Genomic DNA, 21155 nt, shown 5'->3' on the forward strand with positions numbered 1-21155 from the left:
AATTTTCGTGATTTTATTATTTTTTTCTCAAATATGTAAAATAAAAGTTTAGGGTCGGCAGTGAAAAACGAGGTGGGGTCGGGTAACTGGAATCACACAATTTTTTCATTAGGCCTAATGTAGTCTAGTTCCTATACAGCTTTATTACGATTTACACTTCCACTCACAGTCTAGTCGAAGTCGTTACTCTAGAAGTCCTGAGATGCATGAGATGCAATTTAAAATTCATCCACAGCCACCCACACAGTCATTAACATAATGTCTTTGTTAATCAATCACAAAATTCTAACCAATAACACAGTCCCTCATAAAGTTAGTGTTTATTGGGGCAGTTATGTAATGTCCAAATATGGTATATTTGTCAGCTCAGGATGCTACCTATACACTGTTTACGTCACTATAATAGTTGGGGTTCACTGATTAGATGAACAACTTTTTGTGCTGATTGAGGGACTTTGATCAGACTTGGTTTAGTTAGAGACGATGTTGGCATCCAAACTAGGAATAATGTACATTTTGTAAATCATGAGATGACTCTCCCGAACCCAAGTTTTATCAAACTGTATCTAATTTCTGGAGTGGCGTACCCCTTTAAGTTACAGCCACACGTTGACATGTGTCTACACAGTGTGCCATGTTTGTCAGATAACACTGTCGGTAAGGTAAATGACCAACAACTTGAAAAGGCAAGTTATTTATGGAACAAACAATCACCAAGTTTGAAGGGCCAAATCCTATGTCTTACATCAATGCTTTTTACTGGTACACTAGCTGAGGAGAAAAGCTAAGGGTTATTTATAGAAAGATGAATGAATTACAACCGGAACTGATAGAAAGGAGTGACTGGAGTTGGGTTAATGTCTTACATCCACCTTGGATGGAGCGGTCACTCAAGACCACTGACATACTTAAATATAATGGTGACATCTCAAGGCTGACTGACTTCCCAACTGGACTATTGTGCTGTATACAGCTGTCGACTCCAACTCACACTCACTAGTCCCCACTAATCCATCCCAACACATCCTGCCACTAAATACAAAATACTTTCAGATTATATGCATGTAGTCTTGGTATATCCTTTTTCATTATCTCTATACCCTGTATGTAAGCTGATGACAAAGGCAGAGGTAGACACATTGTTCGATCACAAAATCTAGAATTCTAGATTTCAATCAAAATGAAATGTTAAAATCTAAAGCCGTAATTGGAATCTTTTGATAGAAGTCGTGACTAGAAGACTGACTGAGTTTACTCTTATTATACAAAGCTCTCTCCTTGTAGCTTGGGATTGCAATGTCTATGGATGACAATGAAAGACAGGAAGTTAAATCTTGACTCGCAAACATAATCCTACCACATATTAATGTCATGCACCTCTAAAATACAAATCTTAAATGTTTTATAAATTTAAAGTGAGAATGAATGTCCATGGACTCAGGGTTCATATTTTCGAATGAAATTTCTACTCACAGACACAGAGTCAAAACATTTTGTTTGGAAGCAAATTCCAAATTTTTGCTGACGTATAACCATATTGTCCAAATCGACAGGGATGTACCATTACTTGAAACTTTAATAGTTCTAGAAAATTTCAAACTCATTCTAAGTTACAATCACGAAAAAAAAATGAGGTGTTACCTTACAATCTTTTCAAAGACTATAAGAAGTCAAACTGATAACAAAATGAAGTCATGCTAGAATCCGCAGAATACTGCCGGAGTGAATGCAGCGTTTACTCTATTGGGAAATACGATATTCATGATTTCATTGAAAACAAGATGGTCAAACCTCAAATATACTTGTAAACATTTCAAAACGACCACGAACATGTTTTCATATTTCAAAACTGGACAGCTTTGGAACGTACTTGTACCAGGACGTCGTTGTATAGCTTTTGAATGTTTTACCAGGACATACAATATGGAAATTTATCACACAGCATTTGAACGTTCTTATACAGTGTGTACACTGTATACATGTATATGCAAATTCACTGCACAGCTTTTGAATATTCTTTTCCATAGCAATATATCTGAAAGAAGTCCTGTATGCACAACAAAGAAAGTTACATGTAGCATGATAAGGAAAGTTAGTGAGTGCCTTGATCTTGAAAACACTCTCATTTTGTAGCAATCACAGTACAGGTGTTCAACTGTCTTTGTTAATTGAATACTGGTAATTTTGAAAGTATGCGGACTTCATTGACATCGACTGTTGCAAATTGCATGATAGTTGTACGCAGATGTCCAACACTTAACTAGTATATGAGCGATGTCTGATATGATGGTTTAGATGAGTTGAAAGAAAAGTGAAATTACACCGAGGCCATACTGCCTCCAAGGATGTGTCTCCAAGGAACACCTCAAGAGATAACTAGTACTCCAGGGATACTTGAAATCCACACAAAGTCTGAATGTCATCCAACTCTTCTCTCTCTCTCTTTCTTATAATTGCATATTTGATGCACCAGATACAAAGTTAATATGACTATAATACACACTTCTGTATTTTCTAGGGATTTAAGTTTTACACTAAATAATAATAATGATATTTACAAGGAAGAGAGGCAGCAAAGGCACTTCATGAATGACTTCTTCAGGAAATAAAGAACAACCGAAAATATTCAAACTTAAATACAAGTTGTGTTCTTTTATACTGACTAGTCTTTGAAATGTTGCTACTGTTCATTCCATTTGATAGAATACTTGATGCAAAGACAAATTAAGGCCTAGTTTACATGTAGCTTTTTCTATACTGTCCTGTCCTAATAAGCACTATTTTGTAATCTAAGCGTTCACATAAACAAAAACAACAACAGCAACAACAACAACAACTAGTACTACTACTACTACTACTACTACCACTACCAATACTAATACTTTTGAGTGTTCATTTTGTTTAGCTTTCTCTATTTCCATGGGATAGAAGGTACATCATACAACTGAGATCAATGTCTACCATCTATACATGTACATCTTTGAAATAGTCTGCATGCAATCATGACAAAATTCTAAATGAATAAATGTGGAGTCAAAATGTCAAATAATTCTAGCATTTTAAAATTAAACTAAGTAATTTGACTGCTGTGTTGACCACTGCTATAAAGGATATAGGAAGGTATTCAATTCAATCCCATTCCTACTATAAAGTTACAATAAAGTCAATCATTTGATGCCTCAAATATTTGCTGCATAATAAATTCACCAATTGTGATATTTTACTTGCATGACATTTGTTTGCCATCTGCATGTGGGTAGGTTTGCTGGTAAATTTAGAAGAAAACAAACATATTTTGTCTTTGCTTGAAGTTTCCAGGGATGGCTGTATTTCTAACTATTTTAAATGGAAACACCTTCACAATAATAACTAAACATATATTTAAATGCATTGAAGTTGTATAAGACAATCAAACTTTGAACTTTTACATTTTACATTTCGCCAGTGTAGTAGCTAGATCTAGGTACAAACAGAAAATTAATCAACAGAAAAGTGAATTTTACATGACATGGTGGCATTGTTTTTTTTCTTCTGTGCCTGGTACAATGGTAGGTTTTGGGGAATTTGTGGAGCCTCTCATGTACATGTAGATGATTAAAATCTGAATAAACGCAAAATGCCAAGAAGTCACGCTGGTTTTATGCTCGTTATAATAAAAAATTAATGAAATGTCTGTAATAAGCAATAAATTTAAACTTTACCTGCTATCAGTAATAACTAAATTACTACATTTGATATAGATATTGAAACATATATATCACTGATGTACATTACAAATTTTTAAAATGTTTTTCATGACTTTTTCTGTCTCTTTAAACGTAGTCAATGTAATGAAACCTCAAATGTACTTTTAGTGAGGAATGTTGTGACGGATTCACCAGACCAATGATTTTAACAACAGCTGCAATACGTGATATCATCTTTGCAGTGTTCTCGCCATGATAGAGAAAGCATGGTGCACAGACCATTCTTGCTATCTAGGCTGCCATGCTTGGCAGGTTTCTATCATGCTTCAAAAGAGTTCATTATACCGTGCAAGAACCAAGTTGAACAAAAATTATAGAATGTACATGTATATTCTACTTCACAACAACGTGTATCTAAGTCTACATCACTGGTTCTGCTGTGTTCAAAATATGACTCAAAACATTCAAATTGCCACTACATTCACGATTTTCTTTACTGGCGCTGCAATTTCTTTCTTCATTCAGCTGTAAAAATACTCGTGACCTAAGGGGTTGTCACCACTCATCTAGCGACTCATAGTGACAAAGGCCCCTAAGGTCACTCATATTTTCCTTGGCTGAACGAAGAAAAATATTGTGGAAAATTATCTAAATATCTTACAATCTAAGTAAACGGCAAAGATATTGTAAACTTCCGAAATATTTTTCCCCCTTGTAGGTTATACCTGGAAATTACTATAAGGTTAGTGAATGCCAGCGATATTGCAAACTTACAAAATATTATTTCCTGTGTAGCCTATTTGTAAGCTGAGTCACATGATATTGTTAACTTTCAGCTTTTAATACCAAACATCAAATTGCAGCTAGCTACTCCTGTTATAATCTTAAATTGACCAAAATACATGAGAGCTGATGACGTTGGGCCAGGCTAATTCAGGATTAGTTTGCCTTGCCAAGGAGACATCACATCTTAAAGAATGAGACTATGTCATACAATCTAACAAGTTTCCCCAGTGACGTCTGGAAGTCATTCAGTCGCTGATAAGGCTCACATTTTAAAACTATTTGTTTCTCTCTATAACTTGAATGATTTCTAAAATAATAATTTGGAAAACATTGAAAGGAAAATTGAAGTATTACTTATCAATTTTTAGGTCTTCCTTGTTTGGAATTTTTACCGAGCACTACTAATGGGAGAAAATAGTTTGTAAATTCACACTGTTTTATACTGAAAACTTGGTTGTCAAGTGAGATAAAATGTTTTGAATTCATTCACTTTCACTTATCAGTACAGAGTTTTAATAGATCCGAACTTAGGCAGAAGTGACGTACATTGTACATGTTGTATGGGCCAATGGTTTATTCTGTCAAACATATTGTTGACTGCTTAATCTATTGTTCTACAATAACAATAGAAAGAATCAACAATAGAAACAAAAACAATTTAGAAACAATCAACAATACAAATAATCAACAAATACAAATAATAGGCCTTTCCAAAATTTGCCATGGTGGCGCTCTACTTCCTGTCTGTGTGTACATTGGGGGTATACATGGTATAGGTTACTCAGTTAATCATACTCATAGAACACGCTTTCCTTGATGTCTGAACAATGCAAAAATCATCCCTGATTTACACTTCTACAGTATACAATGAACAAAGTTCTTAAGAAACGGTACTATGAGATGATGACACCTCCAATTTGAGTGACGATTCTGTATTTTCTATTTCCTGTTTGCAGTCTGCAATGGCCTATTAGATGTTATTCCTAATATTTTTCTTTATTCAGCCAAGGAAAATATGAGTCACCTAAGGGGGTTTGTTACTACACGGCGTTAGATGAATAGTGATGAAACCCTTAGGTCATGAGTATTTTCTGGTTAAATAAAGAAAAATGTTGGAGAACAACATACAAATGTATTTATACCAGTGCCGTAATATCAAAGGAAAATTGAGGAAAGTAATGGCAATTTTGAACATTTTGGCTCATATTTCGAACACAGTAGAACCAGTGATAGACATGTGTTGTCATGATGTACATGTAGAACAGCCAGAGTATAAATTCTATATTTTTTGTTCAACTTGGCTTGTGCATGGTATAGTTTGTCAATCAAGGCCAATATGACACTTCTGACTAAGTTCAAATCCTTGAACTGGTAAGTTTAAGTGATACATGTACTGGTAAGTTTAAGTGATACACGTACTACTGGTAAGTTTAAGTGATATATGTACAGGAATACAATTATGTATGTTTTTCTTGTTTAACAGGTACATGTTGGTGTTTATTATAAAACAGTGTGAATTCACAAGGTATACATGTACTTTCCAAATCTACAATTTCATTGAAAATCCACTGAGGTGTGAAACTAGTCTGAAATTCAAGATGTTTCTATACTATAGAAACTAAGAACTGTATAGTGTTGGGTCTTATTACATTTAACATCTTAGGAGAAGTTTTCTCAGACTGTCTAAGTCATTTAGAAGCTGAAATGAAGTGATGCGAAGCAACTGTTACATTAAAAAGAAAACAGGGGGAAAAAAGGAAAAAGCTTAATAATTGTCCATTAAATGCATATCAATTTGGTTCCCAATACTTTCTTTTCTTATAATTACACTTCAGTAAAAAAAAATTCTTAAGTTTATTACAAATACTGTAGTCATGTACAATTTGTACAAAAAAAATAAATCAAAAGCTAGGTTGAGAGAAACACAGTAAAAAATTGTGATTGCCCTGAGCATACTTGGGTGGTTGTTGAAACTTGAAAAGAGTTTGTTAATACATTTAACCCAGACTATGTTGGTCTGTGATATGCAGGAATAGATAGGGCTAATTAGAGAAAGACATCTCTCATCTCATGTGGGATGAAGACATTTCCACAACCCTTTAATACTGCTAACATTTGCCTTTATTAAATGTCATCTAATCACGGAGAAAATATCACAGCCCCAATCTCCTTCTATACTAGGGTTCATACTGCAGTCACTGAACTAACTCATACCTTGTCATCTACTACATTCACAGAGGTTCTGTCATGAATTTACCCTTTATACTCTGTACCTTCACAGAGGTTCTGTCATGAATTTACCCTTTATACTCTGTACCTTCACAGAGGTTCTGTCATGAATTTACCCTTTATATTCTGTACCTTCACAGAGGTTCTGTCATGAATTTACCCTTTATACTCTGTACCTTCACAGAGGTTCTGTCATGAATTTACCCTTTATACTCTGTACCTTCACAGAGGTTCTGTCATGAATTTACCCTTTATACTCTGTACCTTCACAGAGGTTCTGTCATGAATTTACCCTTTATACTCTGTACCTTCACAGAGGTTCTGTCATTAACTTACCCTTTATACTCTGTACCTTCACAGAGGTTCTGTCATGAATTTACCCTTTATACTCTGTACCTTCACAGAGGTTCTGTCATTAACTTACCCTTTATACTCTGTACCTTCACAGAGGTTCTGTCATGAATTTACCCTTTATATTCTGTACCTTCACAGAGGTTCTGTCATGAATTTACCCTTTATATTATTATTATTTTATTTCTTGTAAGTAAACGCGCTACACATGCATCTCAGCGCGTTGTACAGACTGAAGTTTAAAAAATTGCAATTTATACTCTGTACCTTCATAGAGAATCTGTCATGTATTTACCCTTTATACTCTGTACCTTCACAGAGGTTCTGTCATGGATTTACCCTTTATACTCTGTACCTTCATAGAGAATCTGTCATGTATTTACCCTTTATACTCTGTACCTTCACAGAGGTTCTGTCATGAATTTACCCTTTATACTCTGTCATGTCTGCACCTTCATAGAGGTTCTGTTTTGTATAAATTCACCCTCATAATGGTTCCGTCTATATTTACCCTCATAGTCTTAGAGATTCTGTCATGCATTTACCCTCATAGAGATTCTGTCATGTCTGTACCTTAATATCTGAGGTTATGTCATTTCTTAGTAATGAATCTATCTCTGGGATAAATCATTTTGTTCCTTTCTTTGTGCCATTGGGCAATCAGTTTTTCTGAGTGAATTGGAGTTTATGTTATAATGATCAATATCTGTGTTTGTAAAATAAAAATAGGTTTTTGTTCATTTGCTCAAGAGTCATGGGCAACTCAACTGAGGTTTTCCTGAGTGAAATATTTCTGTGTCGGTGTGATGCTATCTGCATTTCTGATGTAAAAATAGACTTTGTTTCTGACTTTGTGCCATGGGGCGACTCAATGGAGAGTTTCCCAGAGTCAATAGGACGTATGTGTTGGTGTGATGTTATCAATATCTGCATTTCTGATGTAAATTTGAGGCATTGTACAACTCTTATGACTTCTGTGTTGGTAACTGGTATGATGTTATAACTTCATTTGAAATGTGCTTAGTTCAAGTTGGTCATGCATGTCTGTCATTCGTAAACTGAATTGTTTTTTATTAATAAACAATCCCTAATAAAACTGGACAGTTGAAAATAAGCTCTCTCTCTAGTAATAGCTACCCTTAGCTCTGAAAATTGAATTTAGGTAAAAAATACGCCTTCGATACTTAGGCCTAAAAAAATTGTGTGGTTCGGTTTACACTCAATTTTAGAATTGGTGGGGTAGGTAGATTTTTCTCCCATGAGTGTCTAGTTCAGATAGTTATGTTTTCTGTTCTTTTCCATATGGTTTCTGTGTAATTGGTTTCTTTCCATCAAATTTACAGCCATTACAGATTGGAAGAACAGTTTTAAATTGTCTTTTTAAGTTGATTTCAGTTTCCGCGTCAACTATTTCTTGCAAGACTTCACATTTTTTTTCCCTTGAATATGTAAAATAAGTTTTGGGTCAGCAGTGACAAACTACATGTAGATGGTATTAGGTAACCGAGATAAACAATTTTTTTTTAGGCCTTATCATATGTCATTGACAGGTCAGCTGAGGAAACACTGATGGTTAAGTTTACAAGATGTGAAGGCTAAAATCACAACTGGAGTAAAACGTCCTCAACAGCTATCCCACATAATTTCAGAAACTGCCATTTTGACATCTACAGATTACTGTCCAGACTTTTGATCTCAGTGACTTCCTACATGGCAGTCAATGAGAACATGAATAGATTGAGGTAAATGATTAATATAAAAAAATAATGAATACGCTAACTTATTAGCTGGTCTCTACTAACCTGGGCTTGTCTTGAATAGTCAATGTCCAGTAGTGATGCCCCTTGTTGGGACAGTGTATTGATTTTAGGTCTTCGATGTGATGACCGATGTAAACTTAGAAACTTGCTGTAGTTGTTTCGGTGAGTGATGTCATTGTTCGTCAAAGCTGTCAAAACCAAAGCACCAATTCATTAATATTCATTTTACACATTGACAATAGCTTCAAGGGACACAAACTGGGTTTATACATTTTTGGGCACATAATTTTTGAAAGAGATTAAAAGTTAATATTAGTATTCAACTTATAGTCTAGTTCCTATATGACGTGTTGTGATTACTATGATCATCTCCCCTCATGTATTGGGTACGTAAGTCGTTATGCTAGAATGACACATGTCAGTAGTAATCCATCACAAATTGACAGGCAGTTGCAATTGGTTTAACTCCTTTAGACAACTGCTCATTAGCCGAACTCTACCTCTGTAGTCGGAAACTAAAATCTTATGGAGATGCGATAACGTCATCACGTTTTATATATGAACGCAGTCGTGGTATCACAGATTTCTTTGCTGGAATAACGACTTTCCATAATTATACATGAGTGGTGATGATCGGATTCATAGCAATCATAATGCAGTGTATAGGAACTGGACTGAAGTATATAATTAAACCATCACTTATTATTATTGGCTGAACTCAAACCAAAACCTCCTATTTAGGAATAATACATAAATAATTCTCGGTACCTGCAACAACATTTTACCTCATGCTTGATGAGGGTCAAAATAGAATAAGAATGTTGACTTAGTCTTATTCTCGGTACCTGTAATAGCATTTTACCTCATACTAGAATACTAGAGGGTCAAAATAGAACAAGAAGGTTGACTTATTCTCAGTACCTGTAATAGCATTTTACCTCATACTAGAATACTAGAGGGTCAAAATAGAACAAGAAGGTTGACTTATTCTCAGTACCTGTAATAGCATTTTACCTCATACTAGAATACTAGAGGGTCAAAATAGAACAAGAAGGTTGACTTATTCTCAGTACCTGTAATAGCATTTTACCTCATACTAGAATACTAGAGGGTCAAAATAGAACAAGAAGGTTGACTTATTCTCAGTACCTGTAATAGCATTTTACCTCATACTAGAATACTAGAGGGTCAAAATAGAACAAGAAGGTTGACTTATTCTCAGTACCTGTAATAGCATTTTACCTCATGCTAGAGGGTCAAAATAGAACAAGAAGGTTGACTTATTCTCAGTACCTGTAATAGCACTCTACCTCATACTAGAGGGTCAAAATAGAACAAGAAGGTTGACTTATTCTCAGTACCTGTAATAGCATTTTACCTCATACTAGAGGGTCAAAATAGAACAAGAAAGTTGACTTATTCTCACCCACACATACAGTAAATGCATGTGAAGTGCGTGGAGAGGAAGTTATGGTGTCGACCAAGAAATCAAATATTCATTATTTTTATGATGTGCCTATTATAGGCATATTCTATTTCAGGTACCGAGAATCCAATGACATAATTTATTGTACATACATACTAAAAGTAAAATGATGAGGAAACTGCCATGATTGTACTATTGATGCCAGCATATGATTTTGTACAATTGAAGGGCAGGAATGCATTAATATAATACTAGTATGATCTTATATGTAACTATATAGATATTCATTGAATCAAAAAACTAAGTTAAAAACTCAGCTTGTGTTCCTACAATCATCAGAAAATGTAACAAGTATACAATCCTAGACACTTGTACCACATTGCAAGGAAGGTATACTACACTACAGATCCAACCTTGACTTTGACCCTGATGATATCAATTTTTTGAGATTTCTGAAATTTCAATGAAAAGGTGCTGACTCCATGCTGACATGCCATGCCATCTTATATTAGGTCAAAGTCAAGAATGATTAATTTACAAGTAAAATTTTCCCATGCCATTCAATACTTTTTCATGTGTTAGCAAATGGATGGGTTAATATCTGAATCAGCCCCACATGTATGTTAACACCAGGCTAGCTTAGTACTAACACCAAACTGGAACTAACACCTAACCAGTATTGTGTTAGCAACTTGGAAGGTTTACATGCCTACACTAGTAATGTTTTAACATAAGGCTGGCAGATAGGAAATCCATTGTTGAGCTGTACTGTAATTTGGAAATAAATGGTGTACACTTACGTTCTATTATCTTGTGGTCAATATCAGGAATAGATCTTCTCCTGCGTTCCCTACCCAGGGCTGGTTTGGTCCTGACACGGACATCCCCTGCAACAAAAACACAATCATATTTATATTATTAAAAGTCTACTGGTGCAACCAATCGGCCAAAGAATTTGGCGGGGTGATGTGGTTTGGTTATTTTTTAGAAGATATATTTACTAGTCATGATGATTAATTATCTGGGCAGACAGTGTTTGGTGAAATGTATAAATGTATTATGTAAGTTTTTTTGCAGTGTTGTCCCTGAATAAATCTAACTACATGATGTACATGTACACATTTCCATTTCACGTAAAATAAATCATTTATCTATAACTATGTATTTTTGTTGTTATACCTCAAACCCCAAATTTGCCTTAATTTTGGTCCATGGACATTGATCAACTTTCCTAGGGAACTATTTCCATGGCCTTCACCAGAATTTTCTCTCTTTTACTTTCATGTTTGTATGTTTTGTGTTCTCTTTCTGGTGGAACTAATTTCAATTTAATTATGAGCAAAGAATTATGAAGATAATAAATGTGGACATTGTTAAACAGATAGGCTAGTTTGTTTAGAGCTAAACCAAGTGATAAATAAGTCACTATCTGGCTATCATAAAGATGAAGTCTGGCAAATCAAAAGACATCAACTGACTATATAAAACCCAAACTGACATGTGTTACATGTTCACTACCAATCAATCAATCAATCAATCAATCAATCAATCAATCAATCAATCAATTAATTTGTATAGTTCTATGATACTGAACAGGAAAAATAGTAGATCATTGTAAAAAGTTAGAAAGCTCTTGTGAACAGATGTGTCTTGATGTCCTGCTAGAATTCATTGACAGTTGGTGATGAATGAAGTACAAGTTCTATACTGTTCCATAAGACTGGAGCTGCTCGCGAGAATGCATACTCATCATATGACTTTGCATTACAACGAGGTACATGAAGTAGACTTTTGTTGTTTGAGTATTTAGTTAAACAAGTTGTGGGTTTACTGTTAATCAAGTCAGCAATGTAACCAGGACTATCAAACTAGTGTTTATACAAATGTAATATTAGTTCATTTCAATTTTATTCTCCAATCTTTATTCAGCTAATGACCACTGGACATACTTGACCAACAATACCAAATGTACACTTCAATCTTCATACTGCCACAGTGGCATTTGATAAACTAAATCTACACGTACACGCAGCCTCTGTCTCTCAATTAAATCGGTAAATTGATGCAAGCGTTGACAACCCCATGCATGTAGGAAATTCAATATCCTCCATATGATAGGGCATTAACTGACAAACTACATGTACAGGTCATTCACATTTATACATTCTATATATTATTGGCACAATTTGTCCACTACATGATTGTGCACTGTCTTCATAACAACCTAAGTTAGAAGTACATTCTGGTACAGTAGTCCTCATTACCACAAACTACTACATGTATGTTGTAGATACATTTGTACAATTGTATGTACACTGTAGTGTCAGTGAAGAGAATAGAGTTTAGTATACTCTGTAGTATGGTAGGACTGTGTTGTAGATTACATAGTATTAGTAGTAGTACCACTGAACAAAACAGTTTATGGACTCTCCAGCTAGGTTGATGATTAAATTGACCGACCGACCGATTGATTGATTGATTGATTGATTGATTGATTGGTTGATTCAACTGACTGGCTGATTGACTGATTGATTGACTGATTGATTGATTGATTGATTGATTGATTGATTGACTGACTGACTGACTGATGGATTGATTGGTTGATTCAACTGACTGACTGAATAACTGAATGACAGACTGATTGATTGATTGAATGATTGAATAATTATTATTTTACTAGGGAAACAATAATCAAATCATTTTGATTCATATTTTGAGCAGCATACAACCAGTGATGAAGACACGGTTTATCAAGACATAAATCGACCACAATTATTTAAAACACACAATTCTTGTTGGACTGCATTCAACCAGACTTGTAGTAGTATACCTGTAATATGATATATTCCCTATTTATTCTGTATTATGACAATAATGAGAGTGTGTCTAACATTGACAGTGTTATCTGTCTATATCAATCTAATTGACTACAGTACTGGGACTCATTATATGGATTTACTACATCTTATCTTGGTCCTTAAGTCTCAAAATACTGATTATTATGAAAATAGATATATCCCCCTGGTATACAAATGTACAGTGTTAGAATTTACTCTGTAGGCTGTAAGTATAAACTAAAACCATATAAAACCAATTTTATTCATTTCCTCAAGCTAAACATCTATCTTCACTCATTCACTCAGTAAGTCACTCACTCACTCACTCAGTATGGATTGCATTTCCGATAAAAAGTATAATATATGTGTTGGTGACACACAACTTGTCAAACTAATTCATTCTCTTTCCTTTTGTCTTTATTTCTGTCTGTAAATGTGAATGCAGTCTCTTTCCTTTTCTATAGCAATCAGCATACCCATCTAACATTCTCCTGTTCAAAATATGAAACTAAAATTCAACGAAACAAACCATAACAATTGGATTGTGAAAGTAGATGCGGTTACTGAACAACCTACGCACACACAATAATGCCACACAGGAAAATCCTATGATGAAATACATGTACATGTGAGTTGCTGTGACAGAGAACAACCACACACTTATAAATCCCATGGTTCTTTCGGGAGGTGGGGGTGGGGGTGGGGGTGGGTGGGGGGGGGGTATCCCCTCTTGTAAGCTGTAATGTAAAATATATAATTGGATATTTGGAGGAAATAATGGTTCAACAATTGACACAACTGACCTTATTTGGGTAAAGTGTTCCTTGATGTGATATGACAAACTATTCCATGACTGTGAGGTTGCTATCCCCCGATTGATTTACAATGGAGGTGATATGGATATGATACTGGCTCAGTGTGCTCTCCATTAAGCTAATTTGACTCTCAGTCACAGACACACACACAATGTCTAGTGATGTACCAAAATGTGGTGCTCTCCTACCTCTATGTGAAATGCCAGTTTTTATCATTTTGACTTGCAACAACCAAATTTGGCTATCATTAAAAGGCACAATGCACTGGCTATATGATAAATGTTTACAACTGAAAGTGAGTATATACAACAGATGAGCAGTGATTACCCTGCAAGTGAATAGAGGACAAAGCTACATAGTATTACTATAACTGTAGCAGTGTTACAAACACATTAGAAAGGAGTTTCTCTTTGAGTGAGAGTGAACTGAAGATTATTTTGAATAGAAGGTATTAATGACAATTACTGAAATTGATGAATTACTTTAGAATAAATTGTATATTATTTAATTATACACAGCACAGTTATATATTGATTAATAATGATAGTGTCAATGACAACACAAAATATTGTGATAAAAGTGAAAATATGAATAGTCATTAAAACTATGGCATGATGAGTTCATGTATACTATGTCAGTAACCATCTTTATTACAAGCAGAAAATTGGTGTCAGAGTTGCATGATCTGTGTGTGTGTATGTGTGTGTGTGTGTGTGTTTGTGTATGTATGTATGTATGTATGTATGTATGTATGTATGTATGTATGTATGTATGTATGTATGCACATACATATATACATGCACGTACCTACATACCGTGGGTTTTTTTAAGGGCGGTAAGTACAGTAAGTAAAATCTACTGGTGTTTCCATATCATTTCACTGAGGTTCCACACCAAAGTTATGATAGATTCTGTGGGAAACACTGCTAGTTGCACCTCTCCCCCTTCTGTTACCATGAATCCCCAACCTTACTAAAAACACTGACATATGTCAGTATACCTTTTTATATGCATTGTACAAAATGTATGTATGTAAGTGTAAGTGTGTTTGAACATGTGTCAGTGTTTATGTGCATGTCACTACATGTATATCTGTTTCAGTGCATATATGTAATATGAATGTGTGCATGTGTGTGTGTGTGTGTGTGAGTGTGTGTGTGTGTGTGTGTGTGTGTGTGTGTGTGTGTGTGTGCAATGAAAGAAATGGAATAAGTTCTTACTACATTACATAAATGTACAATGTTATGGTTACATTGGTGCTTTTTTTGTCAGCATGCTACATGTAATAGCTTTCACAGCAGCCGCGTAGTGGCTCAATGAATAGTACACATACAGTACAAATCCTATACACTATGCAAATGTTTTGGCTGGTTTTACCCAGGGATGCATTGCGGCGCAATGACAACGCATGCGCATTCTATATACTGTGCGCATTCTCCATGTGGAGGGCGCTATCTACAATATCATCGTTATCATGAGGCAGCCAATAACAATTAAATCTATCTTGCATGATGGGCATGGGCTTTGCCTACAGTTATGATATTATTTCTAATTGTAGACAAGAAATCAAATACAATTAATCACTAGATTTATAAATATAATGTCATTTAATTATTGTAAAACCTACAAATAAACTAAAACATATTTTCTCTTAAATTTCATGTCTTACTATACCAGTACTTCACATGCTAATGATATACATAATTGTACATGTAACATGCAGAGATAATATCCTTGACACAAGCAACTATGCTCCGATTAAAACTGACATTTGTAGAAATTAATAAAATAACATCACAGGGAAGTAAGGTCAGATTAAAACTGACATTTGTGGAAATTAATAGAACAAGGTACTATCAATCAAACACAGAAACATATCAATATAGAGTGTCAGAAACACACATTCTTAGTGACTTGGCAACCTTTTTATGACTATGACGACAGTCTTACTAGTTATTGATCTATTTCTGATTAAGATTAAAGGGGAACTATAGCTGCAACTGTAACATTTTTATTTGTTAACACTGTTTTGTTAGATATAATGGTTTAATTGTTATATCATACACTCTGAACAGTATTGAGTCACCTGTCAATAAACATATGTGTGCAGTTGTACACATACAGGCAATATGGTATATGTACATGTATGACAATAAATACAATCACATAGATTTCTTGGTCTGCATGCACCTAAAAATCAGTACACCCAATGTGATCACAATTCCAACCTGTTGATGTACTATACTTCTGGATATAGAAAACCCGATTTACATGTGTATTTAGTATTTTAACAATTCTAAATTAATATATTAATGGTTGTCTGGTCAAAACAGTTATATACCAGTTACCATGGTTACAGCTAGTGCAGCTTTAAGGCACAAGCAAACCTTTGCTTACTTTCCATTTTTTGTTGATTTTACCTTTTATGTGTGCAATTTTTGCTTCACATTTTAAAGGTACACAAAGTATTGAAGTATACTTAACCATCACTTGCAACTGATTGAACTCAAACCTGGTATTAAGATATAACTTGTAAATGACCCAATGACATAATTTATTACACACGCACATATAAACATGTCCAGGAAAACTCCACGACATATTGTATTTGTGTATAATTCATGTACTCTCTTCCATTGTCCTACACTGTACTGTATGAATATGATGTAATGTTCAATCACAAATTAGTTCAATTCATACCCAAGTTTTATTACTCTCTCACTCACATAAATGAAACTTTATCATAAATACTATAAATCAAACATACATTTACAACCCATTCACACTGCAAAAACTTTCAAAATACATTCTCTTCCTTTGCTTTCAGCCTTGGGAGATACATGTAGTTGCTACATGAAAGCCCTCCTAGTAATAGATGTCTACTAGTGACCTTAGAACCAGCCAATAAGTATATAATACAATTTAGTTACCATTTATACTTGTAAGAGTATTGAAAAAAAATGATTATTATAATAATATTTAGAGTGGTGTAGTAAATGAACTTGTAATATTTTTATGGATACCAAAGTCCATATTATTTTTATTACTTACAATTATTATTCATACTATGATTGTTATTATCTACTTGTCGTCATAATTATCACTATTCCCATGACATTTCTTTTAAGAGTCACTAAACTTAGGAGACTGTGTGGTTAGAGGTCAATTCCCACTGTCATTTCATGATTTTTACAACCCTGATAAAGATCGTCTGTGAATAATCCAAGTGTTGGTGAAGTTTTTAATAACAGTCTCAGCGTATTTGGAATCAGTCTCTTGTTCAATTTAATAAATTCAATTATTTCCTTCAAGACCTGGTTGTGGGAATTTGGTGTAGAAGAGGTTCTGAATAAAATAATGACAACAAAACCAAGTACTAAAGCAACCACACTTTATTGGTTATTAAGAAACTCTAATAAACTGCTACAAATTATAGTCATCAGTTTAAAGAATAACCAACATTCCCTAAATATTGGCATGAATTTAATATTGACCTATTTATGAGTGGTTACTACAGGGAGACTGTGATTGGTCAATAAGGCAGAGATTTCATCTATGATTGGTTACTATAGGGAGACTGTGATTGGTCAACAAGGCAGAGAATTTATTTATGATTGGTCAAATTTATGGATTGGTTCATTGTAACATGTACAATAGCAGTGATTGGATCATACTATTATGATATGTAAATTAGGCAAACTGTGATTGGACCATACTATACATGTAGCTACATGTACATTACCAGTGATTGGATCATACTATTATGATATGTAAATTAGGCAAACTGTGATTGGACCATACTATACATGTAGCTACATGTACATTAGCAGTGATTGGATCATACTATTATGATATGTAAATTAGGCAAACTGTGATTGGACCATACTATACATGTAGCTACATGTACATTAGCAGTGATTGGATCATACTATGTCACATGCAAATTAGGCAAACTGTGATTGGAGCATACCACACTATATTAGCAGTAATTGAATCATACTGCTATGAAATGTAAATTATAGGTAAGCTGTGAGTAGACCACTCAATACCACCCTTAAATATAAATCAGCTATCAAAGAAAATTGTTTACTGTTAATAATATACTAATTGTAACCATTCATTACTCACTTTACTCACATTCATCTTCTACTTACCTAACATCCGAACATATATTGCATTTTTGTCTGTTCTATCAAAAGAGATTCCACCCCTCCTCTGTAAGATAAAACAAGAAGGAAAGTATTACAGATAGATTTACAGATAGCGTCATATGGAGAATTGTTCACTGTTCATGGTTGCAAGAATTAATAAGACAGTAAAATATACAGTCATGTTGGAATGGTAAATTACATAAGTGCATAAGGAACAAGTTATACAGTCCGAATAAATAGATCAGTATTATACACCAGGGTAACACTAATATTGTACATGTAATACATCACCAACATCTACAAGCAGCAACTAGAAGGGTTAAATAAATGCCTGCACCAATCCTATATCATGTTAACACCAGGCTAGCTCAGTGCTAACACAAGGATGGTACTACCGTAATAGTACCTCACCAGTATGTACATGTATATATCATATGTATTAGCCACTGGAAAGGTTTAGCTGCATTGGTGCTACATTTGTATGTTAATTTATTGGTTTCAAACTTGTAAGTTGTATGCATACATGTACATGTACATTGTACAGTGGAAGAATCCATGCTGTCCCCTTCTACAGTAGACCACATGGTATATGCTTCTGAGATACTCAGAGCTATGGAATGATACTATGTATGTACATGGACATGAGTTTTGAGATAATAAACACACTAATCACATCAGGAATCCATGCTGTCCTGACATCCTACCATTCAGTACAGAACATGAAGTTTGAGATGTACATTGTGAGTTTAGTATGCTCTACCGCTCTCTATATACTACATGTATAGCAAATTCTGAGGACACAGGCTTTCAGAAAATACACAGTGTGAGTACATGTAAGTCTCCAATTAGAGAGCTCTCCTGTTCTACAGAAGAACACAGGACATGGCCATGAGTTCCAAGCTACTGTGTCACTACATGTAGGTCACACTGTGAGCTGCATGTACACTTGTAGTCTACAGACACAGTGTATGAATACTAGTGTCCTGTTATAGGTCTATACATGTAGCTACTATATACAACACAGGGCAATCTAGCTCTGGTTTCAGAGATAATACACAACTATTTCATATTTTTGCACCTTAGAATAAATCGCTGTCTAACACATGGGTTGTCATTTAGTAGATGTATGTTTGACATAGCATTAAAACATTCCCTTGGTATGTTTACATCAGATTGAATGACATCGTTTGACGTCAAAGCTTGCTGCCTATCTCAAACTTTATATCTTAGCACAGCCAGAAAAATGTGTAGGATATTTGGAGATAAGTTTACCCAAGATACCATGTGTGTGGGTGTACATCCAGAAGAAAACACAACCAGTACTGATTTTATCTTAGCTTCAATTACTTGGGGACACAGAAGAGTCACTCTTACAATTCAGCATTGCAAGCCCTCTCTAGAATAGAGTCACAGATCTGATTTACAACAAACCTGCTATACACTGCAGCAAGGCATTATGGGAATTAAACAAAGTTGGGAGATTCATATCAACTGTCTTGGCATTGTTTGGGCAAGGGTTCAAGAGGTCTGAAACTCCTAAGTTTTGTTTATTTCCCATGATGCTTCACCCCTGTACAGTTCATCTATTTTATATATGTATTTGTTAAATCTTTTAACTCAATTTTAGAGAGGCCTAAGCAATACAGGGTTGGTTGAAATGACTCCTGCAGTCCTCTAGGATAAAGACATCCAACTACATAGTACAAAATGTACATGACTAACTCTCACTAACTGTAGAACTGTTCTCAAAGTATTCTCAACTCATTTTACACATTCTAAAAACATTGTTAGCTGAACTCTAAATTGGATTCATTCATCTTAACTCATTCTCAACTCTTCCAACTTATTTTGGAAATATTCTCAGTTTATTCTCAATTGAACCCATTCTCAACTATTCTCATGACATTGTCAACTCATTCTCAACTATTCTCATGACATTACTCTCAAGATTTCCATCTCATTCTAAGCTATTCTAAATTGAACTCTCATCTCATTCTCAAAGTATTCTCATCATAATATTCAACTCCCTCTTAAATTTTCTCTCATTCTCAACAAATACACATATTCATCTCATGCTCAACTATTCTCATGACATTTTCAACCCACTCTCAAAACTTCTATCTCATTCTCAGCTCACTCTCAACTCATTCAACTAATTCTTCTGTTCTTACAATAAAGTAAGTTGTTGTTAAGTGATATTGACAGTGACCAGGGATGAACAAATCCACTGGTCCTGGGTCCAGGACTAGCAATTTTTTGGGGCGGAGCACACAAATTTTACCTTGTCTGGTCCGTCGGACCAGTACCTTACTGTTAATAACTATGTTAAAAAGTTGTCTGAATATACAGATTCATATAAGATTTAATGTTTCACATTAGCGGGACCTGGGACCACTAATTCTTTCAGCAGGACCACTGGATTTTTTATGGCACTGGTCTGGGGACCACCAGTTCACAAAATGATTTGTTCACCCCTGGTGACATATATAATTCATTGCCATTTTACCAAAGATTCACATCTATAGCTTATACCACATATTCAAAATACTCGACAAATATATAAAATTTTCAAATATATAGACAGACAGGCACTACAGAAACAATAATTACAGTGTTTTCTAGAGGGAAGATGAAAGGGAGTGGTTGGGGGTTGTAGGTAAAAAAATGTACTGTATAATGAATGTCCCCACGTTAGAGGTATCATTGAAAATTATTGTCAGTTACAAAATAAATGATGTGAACTGTATCAGATCTTTTCTTTTTGGTGCCAGTGTTCCCACAGAAGAGATTATAAGGAGTCAAATAAATCAGATGAACCTCGATCTCGGTTACCAAGGTTCTGTACACTATGGAAAGATGCTATTCACAATGGATAGTAGTCTGGCATTTCTAGAATTGTACACTGACAATAGACAATTAGTTAGAAACCATGCAAGCAGTCTCAGTCAGTTATCACAGTTGTCAGTTCTGTTTATCAGTACTGCATTGTCTAGTTTGGCCTTCAACACTTGTTGTATGTATCTCTCTGTCATAACATTTATTTACTAGTCTGATAATCTAGGTTGGATGCTGAGCAACACCCAAGCTGCTACAATAGCAACACAGTGAATAATG

At 34.7% G+C, this 21155-nt stretch overlaps 1 protein-coding gene across 1 annotated transcript in view; it reads right to left on the minus strand.

Annotated features, from left to right (window-relative positions):
- The window catches only part of LOC144445719 (uncharacterized), a 72073-nt gene that overhangs the window by 29683 nt on the left and 21235 nt on the right, over positions 1-21155 (minus strand). Inside the window, exons 2-4 of the mRNA XM_078135361.1 lie at positions 18045-18105; positions 11039-11125; positions 8855-9000 (exon numbers count right to left, since the gene is read on the minus strand). Coding sequence (XP_077991487.1) covers positions 8855-9000; positions 11039-11125; positions 18045-18051 — 240 coding nt within the window. The 5' untranslated portion in view covers positions 18052-18105. The remainder of the gene's footprint in view (positions 1-8854; positions 9001-11038; positions 11126-18044; positions 18106-21155) is intronic.

The sequence above is a fragment of the Glandiceps talaboti genome, chromosome 14 (assembly GCF_964340395.1).
Source record: "Glandiceps talaboti chromosome 14, keGlaTala1.1, whole genome shotgun sequence".
Lineage (NCBI taxonomy): Eukaryota > Metazoa > Hemichordata > Enteropneusta > Spengelidae > Glandiceps > Glandiceps talaboti.